Source organism: Mastomys coucha, unplaced genomic scaffold (assembly GCF_008632895.1).
Source record: "Mastomys coucha isolate ucsf_1 unplaced genomic scaffold, UCSF_Mcou_1 pScaffold22, whole genome shotgun sequence".
NCBI classification, from domain to species: domain Eukaryota; kingdom Metazoa; phylum Chordata; class Mammalia; order Rodentia; family Muridae; genus Mastomys; species Mastomys coucha.
This window is the reverse complement of record NW_022196905.1, coordinates 112101426-112121851: the sequence shown is the minus strand read 5'-3', so window position 1 is coordinate 112121851 and position 20426 is coordinate 112101426. Positions and strand designations below refer to the sequence as shown.

Below are 20426 nucleotides of genomic sequence, written 5' to 3'. Positions count from 1 at the left end.
TAAAATGTGATGTGACCACCAGTGTATGAAGTCAATCATAACCAGATGCTCATTCATAAGGTGCAATTAAAGAAAATAACACTGACAGTAACATCACTAACCAAACTGTGCACTGCAAGAGACCCGAAAGGCCAGCTCTCCTTGTTAGAAACCACCTTTTGTCAGTGACTTCACTGCAGAGCCTTGTTGGCAGACACAACCACAGCCCCTTCATTCACTTGTGTGCATTGGCTGGGAGATGGGAGACTCTGGCCTGAGATGCTTGTCAATCTTACTTTGTTCCAAAGGAAATTACATAGCTTTACCAAACCCGTGTTAGATATGTGCTTACCTGAGAAATGTCATTAACTGATCATTTCCTACTTTAAACCACCTGTTGAAACAAACACCTCTGGCCCTACAAGACCTCACTCTACCCTACAACACCCGACACCCACCCTCAACACCCCATCCCCTCCTACTACACCCCTTTGGGCGAGCCAGCTACCCACTCAGTGGTGCTGGTGCAGGGTAACACACATGGCCTCTGACTGACCTTGGAATGGTGCGGGTGAAGACTGGGCCATGTGTAAGTGTTCCTCGTTGATCAAATAGATTGGCTGGTGCTGAGCAATCTCCACACTTGTACACACATTACTCTCTCCATGAAGAAAGAATGTGAAAGCACAGGACAAATGCTCACTGGAAGAAAGAGAACAGGACACTTGGTTTCACTCGTGGCAGGAAGGAGTTCTGGGCAGCACCTGGATGCTGCCCTGCCCTTGGCCACCAGCCAAGGTGCTCCTCATCTGCTGGGGACAAACAGCAGCCTCCAGTTGATGGTGCGTCAAAACAAAGTAGCTGTTAGCTCTTAACACTCACAGGTGCTTAACAGGATGTCCCCTATTCACACATGAAGCTCCCTTGTCAGCTAGAGACAGGAGAGCCAACAGGGCCTCCTACACAATGAGCACTCGAACCCTGTTAGCTCAATAAAGGAGGACATGGAAATTTTTAAGTGTTCCTTTTAAAGTAGATTATGGACAAGATCAAAAGCAATGGAGCTGAGATTGTACCCCATTGTAGAGATAATGATGGCTTTGCTTATTTGGGGTACAGTATAGTAAAAATGTCACACACCTTAGAACATTATATAAGGTTAGATAAAATGGCCTTAAATGGTAGGCTTAAATGGCACATGCCTGTCCTCTGAGCACAAGGGCAGAAGATCTGCCCAGGTGCTGAGGTCAGCCTGAACTACTCTGAGAGATCCTACTTCAAAACAATAGAACTGAATGAGAGCAGGGTTCACACCACAGCATGGTGATGTTGTCTCCACTCAAGGTAAGGGGTTTAATCCATCTTATCATCTAGTTTTACAATTTACATTCTTTTCATTTATGTACTGATTTCCTGAGGTGCCATGGAGGGAAAAGTTACTACAGTGACATATTCTTTCAAAGTTGTTAACTTTGGTCCTGAGCCAGCAGTTTGAGCAGCCTCACTGCTCAAAGTGCCCTTAAGAACATTTGCCTAGGAACCAAAACCACACAGCTGATGCAGCCACCTCTGGGAAGCAGCTCCTGTTTACAAGGTTTCCAAACTATGACAACAGGGCATATCAGAAGCACTCCTCAAAAGATGAAATCTTAGTTCAAAGAATAAAATCTAATGCTTTACAGATAATGAGAGAAGTACATCACTACCACAAAGGGAAGCACGCATGTTCCTGTCTGATGAGGGTACCCTGGCCGTTTGTGCTTTACTAAGAATGTGAAGTTCTGTCAATAGAATGTACTTGGTCTTGGAAGTAGATATTCAGCATAATACAGCAAAGGGTGGTGCATTTGGGGAGATCTTTCAAAAACTCAGAAAGGCTTGCTGATCTCTATACATTTAAATTTCAAGTTCACAAAAAAGGAACACATTAAAAGCTATACTATAGTAAAGCTGGCTGTCCTGTACAAAAACAGTAATTAGAAACACGAACTCTATCTAGCACACGACAGAACCAAAACAGTTTTACTGACCCTGCACTGGCTATCTTTCAGCCAATGGGTTGGGCTGACTCACCCTATGCACACCCGTATTCTCAGTGTACCACAGTTTATAGGAACTGGTGGAAGTCACAGGTGTATAGCACAACTCTACTGTCAACTGTGCATGAAACTGAGCTGCCCAGCTACCAGCCAGTAAGCATGAAGCATGCACAGAGAGCTAAAGGGGCTGGAGAGTGGAGGTCCTGCCCCTGGAAGAAACCCACAGGGAAGCACAGGAACAAGGCAATCAAAGCACCGTGCCCAAGCTCCCAGGAGGGAAGCAGTGCAGAGCACAGAGCCAGGGCAGGATCCAGAGTGGAAAAAGGAGCAGGCATGTATGCAGACAGCAGAGGGGGAGTTGGACACAAGGAAAGGGTTTGTTTGTTTGTTTGTTTGTTTGTTTTTAAGGTAAAAGCCCAGCTTGACTCAACAAAAAGATTATTAAATGCGGAACAGCAGAGAGCAGATGGGTTTGTTTGACCAAGTGAGCTGAGTAAAGGGCCTGTTGGGTGATATCACACAGCACTCACTCGTACTTCTCACACACCCCACAAAGAACAGAGAAGCATGAGTGGAAAAAGAGAAGATCTGAGTCAATCCCTTATGTTTTACTATTGATTAAAGAACAAGCTTTGGAGGAAGCAGCCAGAGGCTGTGGTGCCTGTCCCCGCTGCCAGTTTACTGCCTCTCTGAGGATGCCCCTGTCACATGCAACGCAGCTGCAGGCACAGACTGCTGCCTCCAGAGACTCCATTCTGCTACCACTTATATGATCAGAATGATGTGGGCACACTGCAGTGCAAAGGAGATAGTGTATCTGTTTCTACCAAGTGAAAAACAGTCAGAGGAAGTGCATGCACACAGTTTGCTTATACTGGCATAAAACTGCTGTGGGACAATGTATTTTAAAGCCTAGCCACTCCCCTGCAAGCCATGAGGTGAGTGAAAGAGATAATTGCCAATATCTTTGGATACCTGCCATTTGCCACACAGAAAGCTACAGAGGTAAGATCAGACAGGTCCTGCCTCCTGCTGCTGTTGTATGTGCCCACTACCCATGCTCCTTCATTCTGCCCCCATTTGGCCCTGATGCTGTCTGTATACAACCCTCTGACTGCGTGCTCAACAAAGCACAAGTTCCCTTAGCCATGGCACTGCTACAATGGTAGGAAAGGCCCTCACAAGTCAAGAAAAACAATGGCCATTGGGAAGGACACAAACCAGTCTCCATAAAGTTTGTTCTTTGTATTTTCCATCTGTTTTTAAAAAAATCTATAATGTCTAAAAAGTACAAGCAAGAAATGTTGAAATAATTTCCTGGAGTTTGTTCATAAAATGTCATTCTAAGAGCCTTGATGTTACTGATGAGACAGTTCACTGAACTGTTTTCAGAGTAGATTCTTCCTTCTGGTGCAGCCAAACTCAGCGTCCATGGCTACTTCAGCTCCTGCTGCTGTGGGCACTCTGCTAAGCATGCTTCCGAGTACTCCCTCAAAGTGTCTTTTTATTCGAAGCTACAAAGAAGCTATCAAAATAGTTTGTTTCAGAGGGTTCCTGGTAACTGCAGCACTGTGGTCTGTGGGCAGTGGAGGCTTCTCACGTCCTCCTCAGACTGTGGCATGTCTCTAGATATCAGTGTCTTGGTTTTTTTAAAGATTTATTTATTTACTCTATGTATATGAGTACACTGTAGCTGTCTTTAGATGCACCAGAAGAGGGTATTAGATCCCATTACAAATAGTTGTGAGCCATCATGTGGTTGCTGGGATTTGAACCCAGGACCTCTAGAAAAGTAGTCAGTGCTCTTACTGCTGAGCCATCTCTCCAGCTCCCAATATCAATGTTTTAAATAGTATGTTCCTGTGTGTCTAGAAGAAGCACTGTACCGGTGTGTAATAGGACCGGTGTAGAGTCAGGAAAGTTGCACTAGTTCAGCAGATCCCTCTGGCTAGACTACTGGCCACTCCTAAGCTGCACACTCACTGCTGAGCTGCACACTCACTGCTGGGCTGCACACTCACTCCTGGGGTACACACTCACTGCTGAGCTACACACTCCTGAGCTGCACACTCACTGCTAGGCTGCACACTCACTGCTGGGCTGCACACTCACTGCTGGGCTGCACACTCACTTCTAGGGTACACACTCACTGCTGGGCTGCACACTCACTGCTGGGGTACACACTCACTGCTGGGCTGCACACTCACTGCTGGGCTGCACACTCACTGCTGGGCTGCACACTCACTGCTGGGCTGCACACTCACTTCTGGGCTGCACACTCACTTCTGGGGTACACACTCACTGCTGAGCTGCACACTCACTGCTGGGCTGCACACTCACTGCTGGGCTGCACACTCACTGCTGGGCTGCACACTCACTCCTGGGGTACACACTCACTGCTGGGCTGCACACTCACTCCTGGGGTACACACTCACTGCTGAGCTGCACACTCACTCCTGAGCTGCACACTCACTGCTGAGCTGCACACTCACTGCTGGGCTGCACACTCACTCCTGGGGTACACACTCACTGCTGGGCTGTACACTCACTGCTGGGCTGCATACTCACTTCTGGGGTACACACTCACTGCTGGGCTGCACACTCACTTCTGGGGTACACACTCACTGCTGGGCTGTACACTCGGCACTGGTACAGAGCTGCACCACACCTGGAGCTAGCACTGCCTCTCTTTTGGTAAAATAACCATTCCTCATCTCTTCCATTTAAAGTAAAGGCCAAATATGGCCCAATGTTTCTGTGTGCCCCAGCCAGAGGGCTTCCATCTTGAGATTTTGAGCCAGGGATCATACCTGTCATGAGCTGCACTGAGACGGGCTTGATGGGAGCAGAAATTGACTGAATATTTCATTTTCTCTGTGATACTTTCCTCTTCAGTTTTTGCCTTTCGTCTAAAGTTTTCTACCATTTTTCTAAGGTCCTAAGAAGCATCTAGAGTTCTGGATTAAAACACAAGGTCATTCAGTCAGAGCTTGGTAAGGAGGGCTGTGTACAACTTGCTGTCTGTGTGATAAGGACATGAATCATGGCTCTCCCTCACAAGGAGTGACAGGCTGAGAGATTAAGGTAAATACTGTTAATACCTGGTGAACTCTAGGGTAGAAGTGCTGGGTGTGGGACTAGGTAGGAGGGTGGGGTTTTAAGAATAGGATGAAATCAAATCCCTTCCTTGTTTCAACAGTTTGGGGTGGAGCCCAGTGCTGTGCTATGTTATGTACCTCTCCTCTGGGACTACATCTAGTGCTTTAGGCCAGCTGGCTTTTGAAACTGCAATCCTCCTACTGCAGCTTCCATAATAGCCGGGAATCACAGGTCTGTGCTACCAAATCCACTTCTAGTTTCAGTGTTCAAACATGGGTTTAATTCACTGATGAACTATGTAACATTTAACAAATGATGAGAAAAATACCTGGCTAGCCCTTCCCTAGTGCCTGATGATTGGGCCTGTACCCTGTCTTTGCTATGTGGTGTTTTTTTTCCCCACCCTTATTCTACCATACCATGCCTCCCCCTGCCCCGTTCATCCCTATCACTCAGGTAGGAGAGAAAGAAGGATGGGGTGGGGGGAGATCTGTGAACCTAGTTTCTTTTTTCTTTGAGTATAACTACTAACAAACTGCAACCAACCCCCTGAATGGCCAATAACCACTTTCTAGGGCTCTAGTATTTACATACCCTCTGAAAAATTCCCAGAATTCCAAACATCACACAATTGTAAAAACTATCTGCAGCTGGCAAAATCACATCTCTGCTAGAACATGAGGCAAATCATACTCAACTGCTGCAAAGCTGTCCCACATCCCCACACCTGGGATTAAAATGAAAACATTCTTACAATATTTATGTTTTTTAAAGAAACAAAACTTGCAGAATTCTCACTGCATGAGTCTTTCCCTGAGTTCATGTCACTCCTCGTGGAAAAGGCTGCTCAGAGGCAGATTTGTGGGTGACACGTATGCTGCAGGGGGGTGGGGGGAGGGGCACTGAAGTCAGACAGCTGGGAAGTCGCTCACTGAGGACAAGAGGCGGCCACCAAGCCTGATGACTTGAGCTGGATCCCAGAACCCACACGGTAGCAGGAAAGACCAACTCCTGTAAGCTGTCCTCTGACTTCCACAGAGCTGTGCACACAAATATACACAATAAATAAAATAAGTAAACGAGGGTGAAGAAGGTTGAGTTTCAGACCAGCCTCAACTACTTGGTAGGAAACTGTCTTTTAAACACAACAGAACACAATACAGATCAGGCTGCTTCAGTACAGCGGGGTGCAAGATAGCGCACTCTACCTTGAAAGATTGTTTTTCTTTAAAATTTCCTATTAGAGTAAATGGTTTTTACCAAGAAGGCACCTTTGAAGGCTGTTGACTGGTCTGCCTTACAACAGGGGCGTCTAGGGAAGACTTTGCAACGCCGAAAGGAGAAAGCCCCACTCTCCTACAATATTTTTAAAGAATATTTTTACATCTTGAGCTGAGTTTTTGGAATGCAGCTATTATATGTGCTTTCAAAATGCACTGTGAATATTAAAAAGCTCCTATTCTTTTCAAGGTGTAAAGTGTTTTGATAACAGATTCGCAATGCAAAATTCATGCAGATAATTTTACCTAAATGCTTTCTGTGTAATCAAGTTATCACTCTGGAATTTTCTGAGTTGCCATTAACTAAACCTCTTGCCTCAGTCTTCGAGCCCTCTCTGATATTTGCTCTCCCTTCCTGAGAAATGCATTTCCCTTTGGCAGCTCAGACTTTGCTCACACTGTCTCTTGCTGGTCAGGCCTCTGCCTTCTTCAGAGGGCAGCACTTGGGTACAAAATTCTGTTGACAGGGTCTTAGTAATTCTCATCTTTTCCTGTAATGAATTTAACGATCATTACAAAGCAATGAAAATGTTATGCTATTTATTTTTCTTAAATTTTTTGAAGACAATTTTTAAAGATTTATCTATTTATATGTAAGTACACTGTAGCTGTCTTCAGATATCCCAGAAGAGGGCATCAGATCTCATTACGGATGGCTGTGAGCCACCATGTGGTTGCTGGGATTTGAACTCATGACCTTCAGTAGAGCAGTCAGCGCTCTTAACCACTGAGCCATCTTTCTAGCCCTATTTTTCTTAAATTTTTAAAATTAATTGTATTTGTGTGTGTGGGCCTGCAGGAACACAGTGCACAGGGGCAGATAGCAAGCAGGAGCCAGCCATCTCTCACCACAGGGCCCAGGGCTCAAACTCAGATCCTTAGGCTTGGCAGCAAGAGCTACTGAGCTACCTCAGAGGCCATAACTGCAAATGTTTTTTGTTATGAGAGATGATGCAGTACTTAACTACTAAATTACCATCAGAGTCCATGAAGAATCACTCCACTAAAAAAAGTTACCAAGTGCATAGTTCTAATGCAGCGAGATCTTACTGGACTTTATTACACACACACACACACACACACACACACACACACACACACACACACCATGTGTGTGAATGCATACAAAGATGCATTTATGTAAGCACACAGGTGTGCGCGCACACACATGCAAGATTTTCTTCTATCATCCTATCCTTAGTGCTAAGCTGGTTCCTGGCAACGAAAGTATCCCTTTGGTGGCACATTAGTTCTGAGTCTGCAGGGCTCCCCAATTGGCACCACAGCAGCATACATCTGTGTTAAAGCAAGAGTAGTATCAAAGTGACCTAAAAGGACTAACTTCCTCCTGGGACCTCACTTAACAGGGGCTATAACTCATTGTCTTTGATCCAAAGGCTTCAAGCATTTGTGGTTAACCTTGATAAGCAAAGCAATACAAGACTGTTTTTAAAATGGCTACAAGGTCTGCTCTCTTCCATGCTGTGTGCTCAGGAACAGGCGTCAGCACAGGGAATCTGAAAAGACTTCTCAAAGTCCTGTATTCAAATTCCTCCAGACGTAACAACTTGGCCAGGTTGCTGTCAGTCTCCAGCAGCTCCTTTAACACTCAATGGGAGAGCATAGAGATTACAATGACAGCTGTTGAGCCACCAAATGCAGCCTCCAAAGTACACCTTTACCTCCAGTAAGTACCCAGGAAAGAGAGGCAGGTGGAGCTTTCTGATTTGAGCAGAGTCTGGACTACAAAGTAAGCTCCAGGTCAGTCAGAGCTTCAGAGTGACAACTTGTTTAAAGAGTAAGCAAGTAAATGCACAAGCTTATCCCCTACCCTTGCCCCAAGAAGTGGGGACTCTCAGAAGATTTTTGGGTTACTCTTAAGAAGAAGAAAAGGGTAGGAAAGAAACAGTACCACAAAGAACCTGATAAAAACCCATCACTGTTCCTCATTCAATGACAATGCTTTATGTGTTATTAAGGACCAACAGGTAAGACTCTGCAGGTCTAGTTGCCTGTCTGCACAGCACCCCACTGCTAAACTGTAATGCTGCGGATCTATTTTATTATATGTTTTTAAATCCTAAGAAGTTTGCTTATGTTTTCAAGAACACCCAACCACTGTAACAGGATCTGACACCCATAGGTTAAGTGACAGTCACAGTGGACTTCTTGCCAGTTTAAAAGAAATGTAGCTCAGGCTTCCCACATCTGCCTACCTTCACGAACCCGGCAAGCAGCAGAAGTAACCTGCCAAAAAAGCCAAAGCAGATGGGAGCTGCAATATGCTGTCATTGCTCAGGTGAACAGCAGCAAGCAGGAAGCCACCCTGCAGCTACATACTACACAAAGGAGACCAACAGGAACCTGACATGGGAGCTCTGCCTCCCTGGATGGGCACCTCTCCACACTGCTGTCTTCAGTCTCACTGCCCCTGCTGCTCCCATGACCTCACCCGTCTCTTCAGGGCATGGATCGGGCTATCTGAGGCCACTCGGGGACTAAGAGGAAGTATGAACATGGCAAGGAAAGAAGCCAGAGTACCCCTCCCATTTGATTTCTATTCTATTAAATTATTTACTTAGTGGAAACTAATATATACACAAATCAGTACAATATTCTGAGATTCCTTTCTATCCCTATTCAAAGTAATGGTCCTAGCTATGTCTTTAAATACACTGCTTCCAAAGCAAAGAAAGGAAGTAACCAAGCTTGGATGCACTTTCTGCCTTCTGAGATCTCAGAGTGAGCAGCTGACACTCAGTGTGGTGTGGCAGGTCCTTTAAAGGTGTTGCAACATCCAGCAAGTGTCTGCCAGACAACAGGGCCGCGCACTCAGCACTGCTGCAGTCTCTCACTCACTAGTACTCAAAGGAAGCCACAATTTCCCCAGCAAGAGGAAAGTAAAATAGGACCAGACACTCATTTAGTAAGGTGCGACCATCAGCAAGCATTTATCTCCCACACTCTTCCAGTGCCAGACGGCCATGCCAGGAACATGGCTTCTCCTGCCTTCGGTGGGTAGATGTCATGGCTAAGCCCATGACAGGGAACCACTGCACTTTGCTCCAGCAGCGTAAAGTGTCAGAAGGTTGGAAGGCCAAAAGGGACTGCGCACCGCCACACGTTCAACACCCAAATGGGGACTGATTCACAGCTTGGGAAGCTTTTCAGAGTGGGAAATTTCAACTCAGAGAATATAAAAGAAAAAAAAAGAGAGAGAATGTTGGGACTGCCTGAGACATCAGTGCTGAGTAAAAGAACAAGCAGAAAACATGCAATGCCTTGGGTGCACCACACCTACAAAGAGAATGTGTGCTCCAGTAAATGGCAGTACTTATTTACACACGCATATACTCTTCTCTCTCTCTCTCTCTCTCTCTCTCTCTCTCTCTCTCTCTCTCTCTCTCTCTCTCTCTCTCTCTCTCTCTCTCACACACACACACACACACACACACACACACTCATTATCTAGTTGCTACAAAAAGGGAGGGAGTGCTTACAAGTATGAACATTTAAATTTGAGAGAGGTGTCCTGGGAAGTGTTTTGTTTTTTTAAGATTCTAACCAAAGATTTCCTGTAGCTTAGGCAACTTCTAGTTCATCGCACCAGTATGCAGCCTGAGTGCCAGCACACACACACTGCCAAGGGGCCTACACTGCCAAAAGCCAAGTTGCAGGCCAAGGAGTCAGTGTAAAGTCATTCAGAAAATCAGTGAAATGCAGTGGAAGGTGAAGGCAGGTTATGCAGTAAATCAAACAAGATGGTATGTTCAAGAGTTCAGAGAGGAAAGGAGCAGCAGCAAGAGAGCATGTGGAAAGAAGGAGGCAGGCAGGTGGGGAAGAGAATGCCCAGGGTGTTCATCTTATAAAGTGGCAGGAGAGGGTACAGAGTGCTGAGAGCTGAGCCGAGCATGTACTCTGAGCCTGTGAACTGTAAACAAAGGCCCGGGCCCGGCTTGTGTTCTTAACGCACTGACTCACAGCTGAGGACTGCCATCCTCCGCATGGCTCTCCTCGTCAACAGTACAGTGCTGTACACAGTGAGACAAGAGACAAGCAGAGCAGCCAAAGAAGAGGAAAGCTAGGGGGCAGCACTGGCAAGCAGAGGCCAGGTGAGGCACTTCTGAAAGAGGAGGATGGCTCCTGTAACATCGTCAAGACATAAATATGGAATTCAGGAATGAGGACAGGGCAAGACACCAGCCTTAAGTTTGAGCCACACTGGAGGCCAGGTGAGAAACATGAGTCCTGCAGGGCAAAGGGAAGTCACAGCCTGAGCTGAGCCCTCCCTCAGGCTCTTCTTGGGAGGGAGCCATGTGGGTAGAGAGAAGAAAGAAGTTAGGGAGATTTTCCCTTTAATCTTCCTTGCTATGGTAGAAGATGGTTTCTCCATTTCTGTGTACACAACTGCATTTGAAATTTAGTAAACTCTAAGGCAAGTCAGACTCATCCATTCAGGTATCTGTCTTTAAAGATTTTCTATGAAGTAAATTTTACTAAGATGAATAATTAAGAGCCATGAAAGTCAAGGCTGGAGAAATGGCTCGGTGGTTAAGAGCAGTGACTGTTCTTCCAAAGGTCCTGAGTTCAAACCCAGCAATCACATGGTGGCTCACAACCACCTGTAATGAGATCCGACGCCTCTTCTGGTGTGTCTAAAGATAGCTACAGTGTACTTATTTATAATAATGAGTAAATCTTTGGGCCGAAGCAAGCAGGGTCTGCTGGGGCTGACCACAGCGAGCAGAGGTCCTAAAAGTCAATTCCCAACAACTAGATGAACGCTCACAACTGTCTGTAGTGTGTACTCATATACATAAAATAAATAAATAAATAAACATTTTTTTAAAAAAAGTCATGAAAGTTTGTAATCATAAACTACACTGAAGTCAAACCATCTGAGTAAACACCATTTCCTACTCAGCACTGGCGCGTACCAACTTTATACACAGTAAATGAAAGAATCCCTCCATCCCTTTACACTGAGTTCAGACATGCCCTCTTGATTGCCTTTTCCCCTCAACATGCTGAGAACACCAGGTCTGTGTGTAACCTGGCTATTTTCTAGAGACTAGATGTCACAAAGACTCTCTGGCTTTCTACCAAGCAATTGGCAGTTTCCAAATTCCATCACTCTAGTGAGCAAGCCATCAGTAAAGAAACTGCTCAGAAAGGGAGAGAAGACCATTCTATCCCAATTCAATAACAGTTAAAAGCACAGCAAAGGGGATCAATGGGTGACCTCAATGATGATCCACGTGACATGCCACTTAAAACTGCACCTGATGTAATTTCTGACCTGTAGTCAGAAATGGACAAAGATGGCCACTGAGATTTCCAAAGCACAATGTCTAAAAAAAATAAACCTCAAGCAAGTGATCACCCACACCTACGTGTGCACTCGGGTATAAGCACATGTGTCTGTGTACATGTATGTGTATGCATGTGCACACAGGCCCCTATGGAAGTGTGCATGTATGATGTAGGTGCAAATGCAGGCCAGTTTGATATCACTGCCTTAATCAATTGCTCTCCCCGCCTCTCTGTGTGTGTGTGTGTGTGTGTGTGTGTGTGTGTGTGTGTGTGTGTGTGTATCATGGTCTCTCACTGAATCTGAAGCTCATTGATTCAGCCAGGCTGGCTGGCCAGTGAGCTCCAAGGATTCACCTGTCTCCACACCCCAAGCACTGGGGTTACATACACAGTACTTTCCCTGGTTATTACATGGATGGGTCCTGGGGACTGAACTCAGGTCCTCCTGCTTTCGTGGCAGACACTTTACCAACTAAGCCATCTCCTGGTTCCCACAATTCTTTAATTTAAAACTGAAGTTTCCGTACCTGCTTAAGTGAAACAACATCCAGTTAAAAGAAACGTTCCAGCATAGGGAAATGCAGGTAACAAGCCTAAAGTTAAACCCCAGCTTGTATGAGATTACATCTCCCCTAAGGACAACTAGGGAGATGTTGACAGCTGGAGAGGTGTGTTGGGGTCTCAGAAGACTGCATGAGTCACTGAGTAGAGTATGCCCCACACATCAGATAGGGTGGGCAGAAAGTGGTAGCAAGCACCACCAGGCCATCTGTCTGTTCCACCCCAACCTGGGTATGTCCAATTTTCCATGCCATAGGCAGAAGTGTGTGGAACAATCTAGAAGACAACTTTTACAATGACCAAAGAGCTTAAAACCAACAACTGTGAACCAGAAGTTTAACTAAAAGTTGAGACAGCTAAGGAAAACAATTTTACACTATGAAGCCTAAGTGCTTTTCTCACTGGAATATTATCCATACTGTCCATGATTTTACATACTCTGTTCTAGTCTGTTCAATTCTTCCTGGGATACCAGAAAGTTCAGGCACATCAGCTGAGAACTGAGGATACATAGCTACAGAAAACACAGCCAAGACTAACTCACCACCAGGGTTCTTTCCAGGGAAAAGAAGTGCATTGTAAAGGCAGAAGAGAGGGTAACCTCTGAAGACCCCTTTAGTCCAGCTATCTCTCTACTGGAGCTCTCACATATGCTGTGCTTGGTTTAACACAGACCATCAGGATCGACGGCAGAGAAACAGGCATACTGACAGCTACAACCTAGCAACAATGAGGACCAGTGTTGTGAGGCAGGGCAAAGGGAACTAACTAACTGTCTTAAGACTCCACACTGAACCATGGGAGTCACGTTATTGGAAAACTCACACACGACATGGGTCACAAATGCCCCTGAACCAACCACTTGCTTGTTCTGCCACCCAGATGACTCTCTAACAGCAGGGCACACAAAAACCCCAGCATAAACAGTGCAAGTAAACACACTTGCTCTCCCTGCAAAGGACAAATGAGCACCTGCCTCAGAGAGAAGCACATGTCTGGCTCAAGAGCAAGAATCAGAAAAAGCTTGGAAATACTGAAAAGCAGTTTTTGTCTGGCTATGGTGTTCTTACACCGCTTATCCTCAGGAGTTCCATTCCACCCATGGTTTCTCTTTACTAGTGTCCCACAGATTAAGAACTTTAGATCTCTGTTCAGTAACAACTGACATCTACGCTCAGAGTCTTGACAGGTGGGAGAAAATGTTGCTAGAAAATGCTGTCTGTGGGCATTGCTCCAGCTCCCTGGGACTCAGTGATGCTTGTTTCACCCCACATCCTATTCCATCAGGACCACACCTAGTCCCCTCTGCACCACTAAGCATGCAACAGAGTGTAGTCCATAAAACCACAAAAAGCAAAGGGTTAAAGCCATGAAATGTATTCATTTATTCTATGCAATGCATTTATAATTCTTCCACTTTCAGTCAAGATCACAGTACGGTTTAACAGTCTGGTTCAGAGACCAATTAATCCTTTTATGTTTAAATCAATCATTGAGCATCTCCAAATAATTTAGCTTCTACATGCTGTCTCCCATTTGATGTCTTTGGGGAGAGAGCACAGTTAACACTGTGTGGCACATTAATCACATTTGGTAATAGAAGAAGAAATGCATTACAGAGTAGTCTCACACAAAACTAGAGTATGCACTAAGCCATGTTAGCATACAGTATCTGTGTCTCTGTCTCCTTAATTAAAACAAGCTAACTCAACATGGGCCAAGAGTACACCTTTCCCCTGCCTTCTCATGGTGTGTGTGTGTGTGTGTGTGTGTGTGTGTGTGTGTGTGCAAGCATTTATTCTAGCCTTGGATAAAATACTTATCCAGGAACAAAACTACTGTCCTGGCTTGATGCTAGTATTTGTAGACTCATCTCTCCCATGCAACCTGACAGAGTGAGTTGACATGTAGACAGTGAGAGAAGAGGAACAGCATAAAGGCATATATTTAATTCAAAGTGTCAAGTGTTTGGCAGTCTGCCACAAGGCTGTGTCCTCTTACTTGAACAACTCTAAAATCTAATTAGTAGGGTTAATTCCACATGATATTCATGGGTAGTCTGAAGAGCCTTACTACTATATGCAAAACAGATGCACACATTTAAGACTATTTTGCCTAGACAAACTTGCCAAGTACTGCATTGAGCTCCCGAGACTCAGAACCACAAAGCTCTTGTAAATGTCATGTCTTCCTGTGAGGAGCTACAAAGGAGGCAGCTTTCTACTTCACGCCCTGGATCTTCACCAGAACAAGAGCAGAGGACTTCGTAGTGCCGTGGCTAAATGCATTCTTTTTAATAGTCCATGAGGAAGTGGTGCTCTTTTTGTATTTTTAATTTAAGCAAGTAAATTTCTCCATAGAATCAATCATGAAAGCCCACAGTGCCAACCAGCTCTGTGACACCAGACCGCAAAGCAAATCCAAAGACCAATAAGATGCGCTGTCATGGAAAGGCTATTTCTCTGGGCATGTGGAGTATAACAATGGGAGAATCTGGTCAACACTACACTCACAGTAAAAACACTGTCAGGTACTCCTCACTAATCCTCCCAGATCAAGACTGGATCAAGGAAATAGCTGTCTGCTTCAAATCACAAAAAAAAAAAAAAAAAAAAAAAAAAAAAAAAAAAAAAAACACCACTAATCAAGATTAAACAAGTGGACCAAATTTCATGACGGAAATCATGATCTCATCCTAGATATGAAGTCATCACAACCAACAAGCTCCCAGCCACAAAACTTGTGGTTTCCTGGTGACTGGACGAAGTGTATGTGGTTAACATGGGTTTATTCTCCTCTGCCTGGTTCTCCCTATGGAACAATCTGTCAAATGTTATGCAAGATTTTGAGGGACCAAGTGTGGAAGAATCCCTGCAAATCACTACAAGACTCCCACATAAATCTCTAAGGAGTGAAATGCATGACAATGGATAAACAAACAAGACCCCGTGTGGGTTAGTTGAGATATAAGGAGCTCATGCACTGGGACTCCCTCAGACAGTGAATCCCCAAGAGGGAAACGCACGGCTCTGAGCTCCATGTGAGGTAGTCTTGCAGAGCACAGCACTGCTGGCAGGTGGACTACTCAGTTCAGCAGCAGGAGAGGAATGCTTAGTGTCTGAGCCGCCCTGACAGCAGTCCCTGACAACACACCCATGGTGGGTCAGTGAGACGGCTGGGTAAACCCTACCCAGCTGCCAAGCTTACCTACTCTGGGACCTATGTGGTGGGAGAAAAAGGCAACTCTTGCAAGCTGTCCTCTGACCTCCATACATAAGCTGTGGCATGTAAGCAGGTACACACACTCACACACACAATGAATGAATGAATGAATGAATGAATGATTTTAAACTGTCCAGAGGTCCTTTTGTATACAGGTTTATCTTTTCATAATAGGGTATGCTATAAAATACATGTCATTGCTTGTGAGAGCAAATACTCATTTAGTATAGCTTGATGACTAACTATCAAGGCATCAAATTTACAAAATCCAAAGCAAAATGGCAGAGTAGGCATTACATAGGGAACTGCCTTGAGCTGCTGTTTTATCAATAGCCCTTCAGGCAGGGCCAAGGCAAGTGTGGTACACTGTCTTATTTTTACTCAGAGAAAAGAAATAACAATTGATTATTGCTTTATGTTTTAAAATTAAGTATGGAAAAAACAGGATCTGGAGAAATGGTTCAGAGGATAAGAGCTCATCTTGCTGTGCACCCAAATTTGATTCTCAGCACCCATACTGTGGCCCACAGCCAGCTGTTAACACCAATCCCGGAGGATATGATGCCCTCTTCTGGCCTCTGAGGGCACTGCATGCATATGGTACAGAGATGCAGGCAAAACACCCACACACAGAATTAATAAAAAAAATCAAAATATACAAAAATAAATAAATAAACAAAACAAACACAAAGGCCTTGAGAATCATCACAAGAGCTAGTGAGACACCAGTCCGTAAAGCTGTCGAACAAAACTTAAGTAACACAAAGTTACTGCTGGGAAGCCATAGCAACTACAACTCCAATGCTAGGGGATCTAACACCTCCACAGCCAGTACACACTAGTGGCACACACACACAAACATTCAGATAAAACACACATGTACACAAAAGTAAATCTTTGCACACCAAAAACAAAACAAAACAATTGTAAATGTGAAGGAAAACTCTTTTTACAAATAACTGATCCAGGAAGTACAACTCATACCAACATGGATAGCTCTTTGAGTGACAAGGAACTAATAAACCAGAAAGCGGTTTTTAAAATATCCAGAAAGCCTTTTCTTTAAGTGAGGGCCAAATGGGCCAAGTGCCCACATTTGCCATCTCTCACACCAGTCGGCTGGAAGGTGAGAAAGTGCCTAAGTCACACACAGCTGCTGCCATGAATGATGTACTCTTAAGATCTGTGTGTTTACGCTATTTGAGGACTTAGGACAGAAGGCAGACACTCTAGCATTCCTATGTTGTTCCCAAGGCAACGTTCCTAGTATTAGGCCCGACCTCATTACTAACTACAAAGCAAGCATGCCACAGTGACAGCTGTACGTCAGCAGGGCGGAAATGACCAGCTTGTCCTTCGCTGGGACACCAAGAACAAGTCTCAGGTTTTCCACCCAGGATCTGCACTTTGTATCAATGCAGCTGATTGGAGGGCCGTGTCATTAACATGTTTTCCAGCACAGAAAACAGCCGGTCAGCAGAGGACATCACTGAAAACATTTACTTCTGGACAGTAGCAATAGCCTCTTTCGGAATTGCTCAGTGTGAAGTCACTGTTGTTAAGAGTGTAAGTGGAGACCATTACAGACGGGTGGATCTCCCACGACAAATGGATTGAAATTTAAATGATTACAAGATTTTTTTTTTTTAATTTTCTAAATTTTTTCTTAGCCAAAGAAAAAGTATCAATCTTGAATCTATCATATAATTTCTATACTATTTAGTTCAATCCTCTAGCCAGCCTTTTTAATGAAAGTATTTAAATTTTTGGCCTAAAACCGAAGTAGTACTAATATGAATCAACTAGAGGACTAGGAAGAGATCTCAGAGGTGTGGGATGCTCCCCAGGTAGCAGGCTATCCTCTAACTCACACTTAAGATAAGCTTCCTATCAGACTTGTGCACACTCCCTCCATGTTGTCTCTTCAGTTAGCAGATCAGCTAACTCATGTCTCACAGGGGAAACTGCACTGAGGTCAGACTATGAAAAGAGAATTGAACCAACAAGGGTCTCTGCAATGGCAAGAACATTACATAAGCTTAGTGAATGTAGGCCAACAGTTTACACTAAATAGAAGAGAAAACATCTTTTAAAAATCAAACTTCTTTTAATGGAGAAATATACAAAATAGATACCTGGGTCTAAGATCCATTCCTTTGAAAATTAAATGTAGTTTAAAAAATTACTTAAGTTCTTTGAAAGATAAATACTGTGGTAAACCTCAATTGAGTGGATTGAGAATTTTCATTATACTGGTCTTTTACAACTAAAAGCTAAAGCACAGACCACACACCATAACTAGATTCTTCTGAACCCAGCTGCATGGAAGCTGAAGCTGGGACACTGAGGGAATGAGGTCCTTCATGTGAGAGCAGCACAGCTTGCCCATGATGGAGCTGCAGCAAGCCCAGGATGCACTAAGAGAACAGCCGTACATGGCCTTCCTTCACTGAAGCAGAAGCAGGCATGTCCATACATAGTGCACACTCCCCATGGAGACATCAATGGCACTATCAATCTCAAAGTCTCTATGAGCTGGAAGCATCTACTGCACAAGGTAAGAATGAACACATGGGGACACTCTAATAAGCAGGAGCAGCAAGCCAAGCCAGTGGCCATAGAAGCAGTGGGACAGCTCACCTTCTCCCCTTCCACTGAGAGCAAGCGCTATGGAGACAGGGTAGTGATTTCCATTAGGTTGGATAGCACACAGGCTCCATCTTTAAAACCAAGAGCTACTCACATCCACTTAGAGTTCTTTGTTAGTCAAAGAACAGAGAAGTGCTTCCTTCCCAAACCTCTAACAATGTACTTTAAATGTACACTGTAGGTAACATAAAGCATGCACATAACAATGTCATGAAGTGATGGAGAGCTAGCTCAAGTGTAAATGATGCTTCTTCCCAGCATCCACGTGGTGGCTGACAACCATCTGTAACTCCAGCTCCAAGGAACCTCATGCCCTCTTCTGCTCTCTTGTCACCTGCACATACAGGCACATACAACTAGAAGCAAATCTCCTTTAAAAGTCTATGCTGAAAGGCCAAAATTATTTTTAAAATAAGTCAAATCCTAAGAAAGGGAAGTTTTTTAGAGATTATCCTAGATAATGAGCAATTCCCAGAGAGTTAAAATATTAAGGAATGTTATATCTATATCTATATATACCTATATATAAAAGAGACATATTTTCTAAGATGAATCAAAAGCTTCAGTTGATTAGCTTTTCTAAGACCAGCAGTGCAGCCGTATTTTCATGCTGAGGAGCCAGTGGATGGGACTCAAGCTGGAAACTTTTTCTAATCAACATGACATCAACTCCAAGGAGAAAGAGTTGGCTACAAGAACATGTAAAGACAGGGATATACATGTACATGAACAGAGAGCCTCCTGGGAACCCTGCTCACCCAGGTGCAGGCAAGAGAAAGGTTGCAACACCAAATCCCCACCCAGGATGCTCAAAGGCCCCCAGTTCTGGTCTGTCTCCTTAACAAGAGCAGTGGCACCTGGGCCATTTCTTTTTATCACACACTTAGCTGATGTCTAGAAACCCAAGGTCAAAATGAGACAGCTTTCTAGGGTCAAAGGAAATACACGAAGTGAAGAAAGCACCAGGGATGAAAGACCAGAACTCAAAGCCAGGAATGCCCTGCCTTTGTTAGCTCAGGGAACACAGAATAAACAGCAGAATCAAAACAAAGGACAGGGCTATGAAGTCAGGTACTGCAGTGCCTGAATCTCTAGGCCAGTGTTCTCAACCTTTCTAATGCTGTGACCTTTTAATACAGTTCCTCAGGCTGTGGTGACCCCCCCCACCAGCATAAAATTATTTCCATTGCTACTTCATAGCTGTAATTCTGCTGTTGAGTCATAATGTAGATATCTGTTTTCTGATGGTCTTAAAACACCCCTGTGAAAAGGTTGTGACCTACAGGTTGAGAAAGAACCACTGTTCTGGGCCAAAAGTTTAAACATTCCTTTAGAGGTCTGGTCCTGTGAGATCTGGGCCTAAAAGCCTTAACTAATGAGGAAACCACACTGGTGTTTCTCTAAGCAATGTTACAAATTAATTCTCCCCAATCCAAAAGGAACAGGAGTTGCTGTCATTTTACCCAAACTTTAATCCGCTGTGATCTTTGTGAGAGAAGGCTTGGAATCATCACTAGTCACATGGGTCAGCTGGTGAAGACAGCCTTAAGTTACCTGATAGGTTTTGCATCACCATCCCAGCCTGCTGTATTCAGTCTATGAAGTGTACTGAGAGGCAAGAGAAGGGCAGAAGACCAAGGCACTGGGTGACTCACATAGGCTAATCAGATATAAAAGAAAAAAAAAAAAAAGGAACAACGTTCAAGAATAATCCAGACATGAAGAGCTGAATATTTAATGTGTTCTGGTGGATCAGAATCAAATGTCTCAAGAGCAAAGGACAGTGTAATATCAGTGCAGAGCAAACCATTCACATCCTTCCAAAGCACTGAATGCAGTCTCTAGAAATCAGATATAAGCATTATCTGTTTATTATGTGACTGACTTCCTGAAGATTCACAGTACTTTGTTTTGTGTGTCCCGTGATGTGTGAGCATCAGGGCAGCTGTGCGCCCTACACTGTATGAGCATCAGGGCATCTGCGTGTTCTACACTGTATGAACATCATGCAGCTGTGGACTGTGCACTGTGTTTGCACTAAGGCAGCCAGACTACAAAGCACAGTTTATTTCTAAAAGGCAATTTTTCTGTTTTACCAGGTGACTTCTAGGTTCTTGGAAACATGAGTTAAACAAAATCCCATCTTCAAGGACTTTATAGTCTGTGGATCACATAAAATACAGCTAGAGATAAGTACACAAGATACAGATAATGTCAGAGACAAGCTGAGATTTCTAACAAGTATGAGGATCAGGCTCTATGGAGGAGCTGGAATAAAACTGGG

The 20426-nt window shown here is 44.3% G+C and overlaps 1 protein-coding gene across 5 annotated transcripts in view; it reads right to left on the bottom strand.

The window, feature by feature from the left end:
• Positions 1-20426, bottom strand: part of Med13l (mediator complex subunit 13L) — a 226670-nt gene that overhangs the window by 51858 nt on the left and 154386 nt on the right. For all 5 annotated transcript variants that reach the window (XM_031337649.1, XM_031337650.1, XM_031337648.1 and 2 more), the window contains one exon: positions 536-681. In XM_031337649.1, coding sequence (XP_031193509.1) covers positions 536-681 — 146 coding nt within the window. The remainder of the gene's footprint in view (positions 1-535; positions 682-20426) is intronic.